Genomic DNA, 13,533 nt, shown 5'->3' with positions numbered 1-13,533 from the left:
TATCAACAAATCTCCAGCAACTCCGCCCAGGGGTCCCCCTCCCCCTCGTCTTCACTTATTGTTCAAGGAGGTTCATATAATGCTTCTCAAGAACGCTGTGGAGAAGTTTCCAATCCATCAGAGAAGGACAGGCTTCTATTCCCGTTTTTTCCTTATAAAGAAGAAATCAGGGGAATGGCGACCGATCCTAGATCTGCGCATTCTCAACAGATATCTCAAGAAGCAGGGTTTCCGAATGGTCACTCTTTCGGACATTCTCAACTGCCTCAACGAGGGAGATTATATGGCTTCCTTGGACATGGAAGATGCATACTTCCACATCCCAATCCACCCAAAACATCGAAAATATCTCCGTTTCACTGTGGCTGGCGCCCATTACCAGTTCAAAGTCCTTCCTTTTGGCCTCAAGTCGGCTCCAAGGATTTTTACAAAGTGCCTGGCTCCTGTAGCGGCAGCTCTTCGATCATCAAAAATCCAGGTTTTCCCGTACTTGGACGACTGGCTAGTCAAGGGTCCATCGAAGGCCAAAGTAAAGTCTGACATTGCAGTATGCCGCACTCTCTTTGCATCGCTAGGCCTCACGATCAACAAGAGCAAATCTCAATTGATTCCGAAACAGAATCTACTGTTCCTAGGAGCTTGTCTGGACACAGTAGGATGCAAGGCATTCTTGTCTCGAGAGCGACAACTCCGGCTACAAGCTTTGGCCATAAAACTATCAAGAAAAAGGTCACTTTCAGTTCGCCTATTCGCATCGGTCGTGGCTTGTCCTTACACTCCCTTCTTAAGATCAATGTTGTGAAAGAACAATCTTTGCTTCAACTTGGCATTTTGCAAAAATCATTCAAGAAAGGTTGATGACTTATAAGCAGGGCCACTGGAATAATGCATTTGGGGAGGACCAGATTTTGCGGCAGGGTTGACTAAATTATACAGCAAAAAAACGCAGTAAAGTGGCATTTTCTTTGATAGTATTACATCATTATTTTGTCTTTTTTACATGTTAACACTGGGCAAAAGCTTCATCCTTCTAATATCGGTTTAACAACCAAATCCGGCAACAATCAACTGAAAGGTGACCAGTAAACCTTCATGAAGGGTTTTCCACTGTGCAGCAACATCCGTCACAGCATTTTTAATAACTGTTCAGCCATTTGAGATAAAATATATTTTTTTGTTAAAATCTGTAGATTATGCCGTAGATGGTGGATTATGAGCCATATGCTGCAAGATAGTAATTATTTGGTAAAAGTTACAGAATTGCGAAATCTACTGTCCTTGTGTATAAGGAAGGGTACATCCGAGCAATTTCACTGTGAAGCCTCTTAAACTTTGAAATTAACATATCAATTAGTAGCTATTTCCATTATGACCTTTAGTTGCAGGTACGTCTCAACCAATTAAGGAAGGAAAGCAAGGAAGGGCAGTATTAGAATCATCCTGGTTATATTTTTTCTATTTTTCCTCTCTCATTGTAAGGTCGATCAGCCTTGTTTCCTTATACCAATTACAGCTAAGAAGCTACATCTTATGCATTCCCTCCACTGTACAAGCCCACCTGATAAGGGTCAGTAAATCACTACTGAGCACTTGATTATCTCCATGTCTGATGTGTTCTGTTTAAATTCCATCTCATATGAACACAGCAGATGTGAGTCATTTTGGAAAATAGGCATTGCAAGCCATTTTTGTAGGCATATTTCAGTCTGTAACAGACTGGCCCATAACAAGTTTTGCTACTCTGTTACACCCTCCTCTCCCCTCATCCACTCACAACCTCATTCCTCCTGTCCCGCCCATCCCCCACAACCACCACCTCCTCCTGCAGTTATCCCACATCTCCCCTCCCCCATGTACTCGACTGGCAATAGTGCTTCTCAACTTTGCTACTAAGTCACTGATCTTGATCAAACAGGGCACCGAAGCCTGCATAATGTTAAAACAGAAAGAATATTGAGGCTCTTTAGGTATATGTAGGACAGCTGCTGAAAATCCAGTTCAATGATTGCATTAATGTGAAATAAGACAGCAGAACGGAGTACGTCCTTCAATGTGCATTGTGTAATTGAACAGCTCTGAATAGTGGAAGCCAGACCCCTCCTGCGGCCTGCCAGTCAAGAAAGAGTGAAGCCTGCAGTACCAGTTTCAGTAGACAGCAGATCACATATTACGCTATCAAATCCAGTTGGTAGGTTCAACATGACTAGTGGTTGAAAACTCATGCTATCCTCTGTCTTTTCATGTTTGGGCAACGTGCATATGAATATGATTCCTGTGCCAGTACCAGGACAAAGAACCAAGGATACTTGGAAATCCTGCAAACAATGCTGGGCTTCAGTATATTCATGCAGTTTTGAACATTTTAGCATAATTATAGAAACTTTAATGTAGACATTCATGCACAGCTCCTCTCAGATGTTTAGAGTAATTTTCATCTACATAATTAATTGGACATATTTTCTCTTGTAAAGCAGTCAGTTTTTGTCACAAATGTCATAGCAACAGTTACATTTTAGATAGTCTTAAATTGCATATTTTTTGCCTGGACCATTTGGCTAAAGACTTATTTTTCTCTAGTAGGTAAATTTTTCAGTGCAGTAATCAAACAAACTCATTTGCTGAAAAGCTGTTATCTGAAAAGTGTTCTGTATGTCCGAGGTCTCCTGTGTATGAATTTTATTGGTATTTATTTTACCTTTTCTTTCTTGTTTAGATTGCCGGCCAAACTGCAAGGTAAGCTTTATACAGGAAACCTAACAGCTAATATATTCCAGTATATTTAGTTCCTGTTTTAATTATTTTTTTTATTTTTGCAGTTTGTTTCCACTGGCCGTGATACAGCATGTGTTAAAGCTCTACGAGATATTGAACCTGGAGAAGAAATTTCTTGCTATTACGGTGATGGTTTCTTCGGGGAAAATAATGAATATTGTGAATGCTACACATGCGAAAGGTATATATTAAATGTGTTTTTGGATTTTTAGTTGGGGGCTCAATCTTTAAATGTTGAACAGAAATCCCCTGCTGGGTGCGGGGACAGCAATATTAGGTCAGTGGTCTGTATCTTGACAATATAGTTAATAAATATAGACGCTTATTCCATTCTGCTTTTTGTGCTTCACTCAAGGATCCATAGATAACTAAGTTTTAATTGTGAACATTAATTTGTTCAGTCTGCAATCATTTTTTACTTTATCTCCACCTCATAAGCAACAAAGCCCCTTTTAATCCGTACCCAGTCAGTCGGAAAATGTGGACTCTAAACTAAGACATAAACATTTTTCTTATCATACAACTATCCCTGCGCTTTCATGAAAAAGCACTTACCGGTGGTTGGAGTGCCAGAATGGCCAACATTACACTAAGCATCTGGAATTTATGTTGATTGCTCTAAAGTTAAGGGTTGGGGAAGCCACTGTTTTCCTCCAACATGATTTCTTAGGCCTACTTTTGGAGAAAAAAATGCAGGGTGTTGTATCTCTTGGGATCTATGTATGCCTTCATCAAAAGAGTTGGAATCACTTGTTTTTTACTACTGTTGCAGCTCCCCTGGGCTTGCACAGCCAGTGATACAGGTCCAGTAGTCCAGTTATGCTTCTTACACTAACCCCCACCCCCATAGTGGGTCTGGAGCCAAGCCAGGACAATGCAGGATCTGTGCACTACAAAGACTATCATGTGAAATATGCCTACTTCAAAGGCAAAAATGGCCATAAGTATTGGACCTTTAACACCAGTCTGTTAGAACACTTCTTGATCAAGAAGATACTCTGCCAAGAGGAAGAGCTGGAGAGCTGTCAGGAAGAGTACTGTCCCTTTGCTGGGATTGCTTAGCTGCATTGGCCTGCATTTGTTGCTTCTGTCTTGGAGAGACTAGAGACTGGACTCTTGCTTTAGCATCCTGCTTGAGAAGATTCTCCAAGGCCTTATGTGAGCTTGCCTCCTGTTTGAAGTTTCAGGCCATCAAACACTTCCCTTGCAGCCACTGAACTCCTCTGCTGGGAGTTCTGACCTGCCATGTGGTGCCAGTTCTCCAGTATTACATTTTTCATAGATTCACATGCTTGGCTCTTCCCCGTCGCCATGGCGTGAGTCCCACAGTACTTTAATAAGCAGTACTGCAGACGTACATTAGGACTAATTGATAAAGAAAGTAAATTTCTAAACCAATCCATATCTTTATAATAGACCCAAACTTCAGCCAATCAGAGATGAGCCTTCAGACCCCATCTCCCTTGCAGAACCGCCATACCTCAGATTTATAAACGCACGCCGTGTGTGAGGGGGTCTCCCTGAGCTCTGCTCAGTTCTTTCATTTGGTGAACTTCTGACCCCGCTCTGTTTCCTCCTTGAGCAGTCTTGCTGTTGTCAGCTTAAGGCATTGTGTTATAACTTGCCCTTCACTACCTTTTCAAGAAGTCCGAAGGATCTAAGAAGACTGTTTAGACTTTGCAGGGCTTGTGGGTAGGCAAAGCTATTTTCATAAGATTCCCACAAAGACTGTCTTTACTGCTGTAAGTAAGTATTGCAGAAAACTCTGAAGGACAGAGAGGTCGGATTTTATTATGTCTACAAAAGAAGAAGTCCAGATCTGAATTGGGATCTGATGAAGAGGAACGCCCTAGTCGCTCCATATCAGAGCAAAAGTGTAAAAATGAGGGCTCTACCTCATTAAAAATGGACTCAAAAAAGATGAAGGCTGAAAAACCATTTATTTCAGAGAAGGAAGCCCACAAACAGCCATCAAAAAGTTCTGACCAAAAGAAGCCTTCCACTTTTTCTGGATATGAACTTGTTACACCTCCAAAAACTTCGTCAAAGAAAAAGACTCCATCGACGGACCTGTCCTCGAAAGACGTCCAAATCACCATCAACGGACATTCCTACCGCTGAGCCGACGACGGCAGTGGTGCCGGCCTTGTTGACGAGAACAGTGACGACGATCACCTCGTCGACAGTGACTTTGTTGATGATTTCATTCTACGGCATCGTTGTTCTAGTCTCCGATGAGGATTCCTGTTTTGACCACTATTACCATAAAACGACTATCTTTATCAACAATGTCATTAACACAAAAAAAATTCCACGGCTTGAATTTACCCAAAAGTCTACAGGCCTGTCATCTCTAAGTAAGATATCACCTCTACTTTCACCTCATCATCTGGTTGCAGAGGAGTCTGGGGATGAGAGCCTGTTTGGTCCAGCCTATATCCCGTCACAGTTGACAGTTAACCTTGGATACCTCGGAGTACATGGGATGGGACTATTCTTTCACGGCTCATCATCGGCCGCAACGTTACAATTCCTTATAGGAACATTACCCATTTGAAGCGTATGAAAAACAGCAAAATGTAAGGGGCAGTGCCATGTTAGTGCCCAATTCTATAGTCCTGGACCTCAGGCATATGTTAAACGATTATTACAAGCATTTCCCGGACACTCATGCTCCAGTTCCGCTCACTCCAGTGCACCAGGGAGTACAGGTTTTATTACCATTACCTGTGACTCCTCCCCCACCTGCAGCGCAGGAGGAAAGGTCAGCTCCTCGTAGTTTTTCCATAAGGGACTATTACATTGAAAGTGACCCCTATGATTAGCCAGAGGAAAGAGAGCTGGTTCAAGACCCAGGCATGGTCGGTCAGGAATGGGATGACTATATCGATCCTTCTTCACCGTTGACTTATCCAGCTAGTTCTCCAGGAGATATTGGAGGGTTCCATGAGTTGCTGGAAAGAGCATCGAAAAGATTTGATCTACCTCTTACTACGGCTCAAATGGAATGTTTCCTTTATGATTTTAAGGACTCTACTTGGAAAATGGTAAGATTCATACCTATATTCAGTTACTTCTGGGAAGAAGGGTTGAAACTCATGAGGAACCCAGCTTCGATTATGGCTGTGTTGCCAAGAATGGAAAAAAGAACAAAGCCACTTATTTGCCTCCTTCATGTTTAATTGGCCATCCTCAACCTCATTCGGTGATCATGCAGGCAGCGCAACAACGCTTCAGAAATCCAGCAGCCCCTTGTTCAGCTCCTCCTGACAGGGACGGAAAGCAGCTCCATAATATTGGCAGGTGATTCTGCTGCCATGGCGGCTACATACATTAAGGCCTCCAATGCCTTAGCTATTCTAGGGCGCTAAGACCTCCAGATGTGGTCGGATTTAGCACCTCTTCTAGATCATCTTCCTGAGGACAAGAAAAAAGGAGGCGAGAGGCATTCTGCAGGAGGGTGCCCATGCATTTTCTGAAGTAATCGATACAGTTATGGACTTGTCTTCCATTGCATTCAGACAGATGGCAGGGGCCGCTGTTCTCTTTAGACAGGGCTGGTTAAAGCTTACATCTGTTCGCCTGGAGATCCATTTGAAGATTCTCCATGCTCTTCGACGGGTAAAACTTACGGAAACCACGTGGATGATGTTTTGCCAGGATTCAAAGCGGATACAGAGAAGGCACGTTCTCTAGTTACACTTCAACAACGACATTATCAGTTCTTTTGTGGAGGAAGGGGACGAGGTCAGTTCCAGCAGAAGCCTTCCTTCCAGTCCTGCCGATATCCGTCCTATACCCAACAGGGCTATAGACCACAGTATGGTAGTCATCAACAGCGACAGTTTTGTGCATCCAGCATTCAGTACACTCAGCAATCGTCTCGACGCCGACCTTCAGCACAAGGAAAGCCACAAGACAACTCTATACGTCAGTGATGTTTTTCATCCACCAGCCACCTCCTTTCATCATCAGCCTCCGGGGATCCATCATCTGTCCGCATTTTTCCGTCAATGGAATACCATCACAAAAGACAAATGGGTGTTGGATATCATTCGTTGTGGTCACACCCTGAACTTTGTCCAAAAGCCTCCCCACCATCCACACTACAAGAGGAGCCATCAACCTCTTCCTCTCCTAAAACAAGAGATTTCAACTCTTTTGATGAAGGTAGCAATAGAAGGAGTTTCTTTCCGTCAACGTGGGAAAGGCGTTTACTCAAATTTCTTCCTTATAAAGAGGAAATGCAGAAAATGGAGACAAGTCATGGATCTCAGTCGACTAAACAAATACATCAAGAAACAACCGTTTTGATGCTGTTGTTGCAAGAGATTCTCTTGTTGATAAACAGAGGGGGCTTTCTGGTATCTCTCAAGCTATTAGATGGATATTTTCACACCCCAATTCACGTCAAACACCGTCTGTTCCTGAGGTTCGAGGTGACAGGGTGCCACTATCAATTCAGCGTTCTTTTTTTCAGCCTACGGTCGGCCCCCAGGGTATTCAGAAATTGCATGGCGCAAGTAGCGGCTTTTCTGAGAAGGTAGGGCTACCAGGTCTTTCCCCACCTGGACGACTGGCTTGTGAAAGGGTCCACGTTCTGCTCTGCAAGAGACTCTCCTTGGGTCTGTAATCAGCTTTTCAAGTCTCTGGGTTTACAGCTCAAGGTAAAAAAAATATTTTCTCATTCTAAGTCAAACTCAGTTATTCCTTGGTGCAGTCTTGTACACCAAGGTAGTAAAGGCGTATTCCACGCCGGACCGAAGGCACAAAATAATGCAGATGACCGCTCAACTGCGAGTAAAAAAGTCCACTGAAGTAAGAGTGTACAAGTCTATGCTGGTAATGCTATCATCATGCATCCCATTGATACCAAATTGCAGCTTGCATTTGAAATCTCTACAGGAGGAGCTGGATATTCAGTGGATTCAGGTTCAGAGGTCCTTCAATAATAGCATTGTCATCTTTAAGGCAATGAAAAAGGCCCTGTCATGGTGGGGAAAGGAATGCTATATTTCTCCTGGCCTATCTTTCGAGGCGACGTGGCCCAGCTACATTATGACAACGGATGCGCCTCTGCACTTTTGGGGAGCGCATCTTCCAAGATTTACAGATTCATGAAAAATGGTCTGTTTAGGATTCTCACATGCACATCAATCTCTTGGGGTTGATGGCAGGGTTTCTAGGGCTGCAGGCGTTCCTTCCAAGGATTCAAGGCTCTCCGGTTCTGGTAAGAACAGACAACACCACAACTATGTTCTACCTGGCCAAGCAAGGGGGTACCATGTTCCACACTCAAGCACAGGAAATCTGGAGGTGGTTGCTAGAGCACGAGATAACTCTGGAAGTAGAACATGTCCCGAGCGTAGACAACGAATGGGCAGCCAATGTCACAAATGGGAACTAAATCAGGAGCAGCTAGAACAAGTTTTCAAAGTGTGTGGAACTCTAAAGTTGGACCTTTTTGAATGTCTGACCAACATAAAGTGAAATCTTGGGGGAGAACGCTCTCCACATGCAGTGTACAGGAATTTTCACATATGCTTTTCCGTAGTTCCCACTCATCCCAAGGGTGATTCGCAAAATGAAGGTCATTTTGGTATTCGGAACTCCTAACATGGTCAGTATCTCTGCACATTCTCTTTCGGCCGCTGAGCAACCTGCTTTCTATGAACAACGGTCAGATTCAACACCTACAGATAAAGTCTTGAGTTTATCTGCATTGAACCTCATGACTATGAGTTCGGAGATTTAAAGATTCAGGTCGTTTCCAGCTTTAAAACATCCTGCAGTACCTTGGCAGTTAAACACAGTTCTCGCTCAATTCATAAAGCCACCCTTTGAGCCAATCCATAAGGCATAAATGAAATACATCTCCTGGAAAACTGCGCTCTTGTTGGCCCTCACATCGTCTCGGAAAGTCAGCGAAATTCAGGCTTTCACAGTTTCAGAACCGTTTCTTCAATTTAAAGAGGACATGGTGTTTTTGAGAATGAACACACACTTTATACCTAAAGTCTCTACTTCATTTAATCTAAATGAACCGATAATTCTGGCAACATACTTCAAAAACCCTTTATCTCGTACTGAAAGGGCTCTGCACTCTTTAGATGTGAAAAGTTGCTCACAATTCTACATTCATAGACAAAGAATTTCAGGAAGTCAGAGCAGCTTCTTATATCTGCGCATCCAAGAAAATGTTATGCTCTCTCTAGGAGCAGTATTGCTCGATGGATATCGTCAGCCATTGCTTTTTTGCCATGAAAAAGCTGGAAGACCTCTTTCCTCAAAGGTTACAGTGCACTCCACAAGAAAGATGGCAGCTTCTACAGCCCTGTTTGCTGGAGTATCCCTTCCAGAGATCTACTGGAGTATCCCTTCCAGAGATCTGTAGAGCGGCAACATGGTTGAATGTACATATATTCACCAAACTCTACTGCTTTGACTCCGCATGGAAGAATGGTGTGGCAGTTTGACAGGTGGTCCTGAGACCTCTGTTTCTTTAAGGTACAGACATTTCTATCATGTTGTTTTGTGTTTTTCTGTATCTGGCTGTGATAACTAAATAGGACATACTATGTATATATGTAATGTATGTATATATATATATATATATATATATATATATATAATTCCACAATCCTGCAGTGTGTGCGACCCGCCGGCAGCACCAACACGAACACAGGTACAGACCACAGCAAAGGAATTAACGGTTTGTAAAGTGCTTTATTCCATCGATGGGAACGGCAACATGACGCGTTTCGTCCCGGGAACCCGGACTTGATTACATGACAGTCCCAGAGATACAAGCGGTTAAATACTGTCGGTCACTCCCCCTGACACCTCCCATTGATGAACATGGACATAGTAAACATACTTGTTTCATGTAATGTCATAAAAAATCGGCTGACTTTCACTTTTACTACAATACCACAAATGTATAATAATAACATCATCTTTTCATAAGGATTCATGAAAAAGAAAATATGTGTATATATATGTTCGAGGCATATGGGCTGCAGATGGTACATTTATGAATAGATCGCCATCTGGTGTTGGGCTCGGATGATTGCACTTGTTTTTCTTCTGGAGAAGTCTTTGTCGTCATCGATGACTCCTCCTCTTGGTGTTAGTGCGCATGGGCATCGGCTCCATCCTTAGATTGTTTTTTTCCGCCATCGGGTTCGGATGAAGATCGAAGCGCTCCGGACCGACTTCGATAAAGAAGGTTATATTCGGCGCGTAACCCTTTCCAATTCGACGGTATTGTTATCGAACGCGACTTCACTTCCATCTCGACGCGTTTCGAAGAACGACGACTACGAGAAGACCAGCTCGACGTAGTCCAGCCCGGAGTCCATGGAAAGGACTCCATTCAAAAAATGTCCAACGTGTGATGCTAAGTTCCCACACAAGGACCTACACGAGGTGTGCAACCTCTGCTTGTCCCCTGAACACGAGTCCAGGGACTGTGAGGCCTGTGCAGCATTTCCCTCAAAATCGACGATTAGAAACCGTCGAGCCCGAAGACACGAGGTATCAAGAATGCAGTCACAAGCAATCCCGGAGCTGTTCGAGGACCAGCACCCAGAAGAGGAGGAAGAGGAGGTCGACGAAGCGGGGTCAGAAGCGGACGAGTCCGACGTCGAGGAAATCGACGTCCAGCAAACCGTGAGTGACGACGTCCCTTTACCAAAGAACAGACCCCGCACGGTGTCGACCCCGCCCTCGAGCCCGGTCAGACAACCGAAAAAAGTTTCCGACGCCCCGCCTTCGGGCCCGGCAACGAAACCGAAACCGAAACACTCGGTCTCCCATCATGGTGGTTCCGATAAACGACCCACATCGACACCGAAGCTCCATGTCAAGGAAAGCTCGAAGTCGAAACAGTCCATGTCGACACCGAAACACGTTTCGACGTCGAAAACACCCTCGACACCGAGGACATCCTCGACGCCGAAAACATCGGATCCGAATAAAATCTCGGTGCCGAAAATGCAAATGGACAGTCAGAAGAAAAAACACCTTTCGGACCCGAAAACTGCGGTACCGACACAGGAATATAAAACCGATCCTAAACAAAAGACTCTGTTTATTGATCCACAAACTGGCAAGGTAGTCACAGAACTACCTAAAAAGAGGAAGAATGAACAGTCGGACGAAAAAACTCCTCCGAAGAAGAGAACAATGGGGACAAATACAACTCCCCCCCCCATTCTCCACAACCTAGAGACACACCCTCTTCTCCTCTTCCTCACAATAGGCCAACTATTCCTCCCACATGACCATCTACACCTACAACAGATGTAGAAAGTGACACAGGGGAGGGAGAACATCCTGGGGATGATGAAGACACAATCCCAGAGAAGGCAGACCCATGGGAACAGTACAATGTAGGGTCAGATAACGATAACGACCCTGAATTGTATCCATCAAAACCTTCACCTCCTGATGATAATACTGGTTTTGCGCAACTCATTAATAGAGCAGCAAAATACCACAAGGTAGAGCTACATGCAGAACATCAAATAGAGGATTTCTTATTAGAAACACTACCTGCTGCACAAAGAACATCAGGAACACTACCAATGCTTAAGGGCCTTCTCAATCACACATCAGAGATATTCAAAGACCCGGTGAGGGCTAGGGTACTGAACCCAAGAATTGATAAGAAATATAGAGCAGCTCCAAAAGACCCAATATTCATTAAAGGACAAATTCCTCTAGACTCACTAGTGGTCACAAACGCTCGTAAGAGAGCAAACTCTTTATCTACAGGAGAAGCTCCACCTCCTGACAAAGTGTCTAAGCTAATAGATGCCTCTGGCAAGAGAGTAGCATCTCAAGCGGCAAACAGCTGGCGCATAGCTAATACACAAGCACTACTTGCAAGGTATGACAGAGCGCATTATGATGAATTAGAAAAACTCATCACACATCTCCCTAAAGAACATCAAAAGAGGGCAGATCAACTCATACAGGAAGGGAAGTTAATTACTAACACTTCAATCAAGTGCGCCCTAGACGCGGCAGACACTGCAGCAAGATCTATAAACACAAGCATTATGTTAAGGAGACATGCATGGCTTAGGGTTTCAGGGTTCAAACAAGAGGTACAAACATCATTACTGAACCAACCTTTTGATGAGAAAACACTTTTCGGCACAGGGACAGATGAGGCCTTAGAAAAGATGAAAAAGGATACGGAAACGGCTAAATCAATGGGAGCATTGCAACAGCCGACACAAAGAGGTTCCTTTCGTAGGTCCACCTATAGAGGAGGATCCACAAATACAGGTACAAGCCAGCAACAAACCTCTTTTACTCCTACATCACCCAGAGGTAATTCTAGAGGTGGTTACAGAGGTAACAACAACAAGGGTAGAGGTCGCGGAAACAACAACAACCGCAACTCTCCAACCCCAAAGCAGTGACTTCATACAGCTCCCCCCAGACCATATAACACCGGTCGGGGGACGCCTATCACAGTTCCTACCTGTCTGGGAAAACATCACATCAGACAGGTGGGTGAGACAAATTATCCAACATGGTTATTGCCTAGAACTCACAGCTACCCCACCAAACATCCCCCCCAAACAGCGTCCAATGAAACAAGATCACCTGACACTGTTAAAACAAGAAGTACATGCCATAGAGAAGGTTCCACAGCACCAACAAGGAACAGGAGTATACTCCCTATACTTCCTAATTCCCAAAAAGGACGGGTCTCTAAGGCCAATACTGGACCTAAGACCTCTCAACGCATACATAAATTCGGAACATTTCCACATGGTCACGCTCCAACAAGTACTTCCTTTACTGAAGAAAGGGGACTTTCTTTCTACACTGGATCTAAAAGACGCTTACTTTCATATCCCGATTCACAAAGCCCACAGGAAATACCTCAGGTTTGTAGTAGAAGGACAACATTATCAGTTCAAGGTCCTTCCGTTTGGTGTCACAACGGCACCAAGGGTGTTCACAAAATGCCTAGCAGTGGTGGCAGCTCACCTAAGAAGACAAGAAATACATGTCTTCCCCTACTTGGACGACTGGCTAATAAAAGCCAAGTCACAAGAGGAATGTCTTCAGAACACACAAAAGACAATTCAGCTGCTACACCAGCTAGGGTTCACGGTGAACTACACAAAGTCACACCTGCAACCAAGCAAGGTTCAACAATATCTGGGGGCTACTATAGACACAGAAAAAGCCAAAGTATACCCCAATCCAGTCAGGATCCAAACAATGCTTACAATCATTCAAAGATTCCAACCACAACACTCACTAACAGCAAGGGTGTTCATGCAGCTATTAGGGATGATGTCATCCTGCATACTGCTAATACCATATGCCAAACTACAAATGCGTCCGCTACAAGAATGTTTAGCGACACAGTGGAATCAGGCTCAAGGACAGATTACAGATCTGGTGTTGGTAGACGACCGCACACACCGCTCTCTGAAGTGGTGGAACACAACAAACATTGCAAAGGGGCGGTCGTTCCTAGAACCAATTCCACAGGTGACAATAACAGCGGACGCATCGCTCACGGGATGGGGAGCACATATGGAGAAATACACAGTACAAGGAAGGTGGAGTGTGCAGGAAAGAAGACAGCACATCAATCATCTAGAACTACTAGCAGTGTTTCTAGCATTGAAAGCCTTCCAAATACATGTTACCAACAAAGCAGTCCTGATCAGAACAGACAACATGACAGCAATGTATTATATTCAAAAACAGGGGGGGACGCACTCT

At 44.1% G+C, this 13,533-nt stretch overlaps 1 protein-coding gene across 3 annotated transcripts in view; it reads left to right on the top strand.

The window, feature by feature from the left end:
* The window catches only part of KMT5B (lysine methyltransferase 5B), a 300,700-nt gene that overhangs the window by 209,816 nt on the left and 77,351 nt on the right, over positions 1–13,533 (top strand). For all 3 annotated transcript variants that reach the window (XM_078682852.1, XM_078682850.1, XM_078682851.1), the window contains 2 exons: positions 2,714–2,733; positions 2,817–2,953. In XM_078682852.1, coding sequence (XP_078538978.1) covers positions 2,714–2,733; positions 2,817–2,953 — 157 coding nt within the window. The remainder of the gene's footprint in view (positions 1–2,713; positions 2,734–2,816; positions 2,954–13,533) is intronic.

Source organism: Lissotriton helveticus, chromosome 3_1 (assembly GCF_964261635.1).
Source record: "Lissotriton helveticus chromosome 3_1, aLisHel1.1, whole genome shotgun sequence".
In the NCBI taxonomy this organism is placed as follows: Eukaryota; Metazoa; Chordata; class Amphibia; order Caudata; family Salamandridae; genus Lissotriton; species Lissotriton helveticus.
Note: the sequence above shows the minus strand (reverse complement) of the source record. Positions and strands in the feature narration are given on the sequence as shown.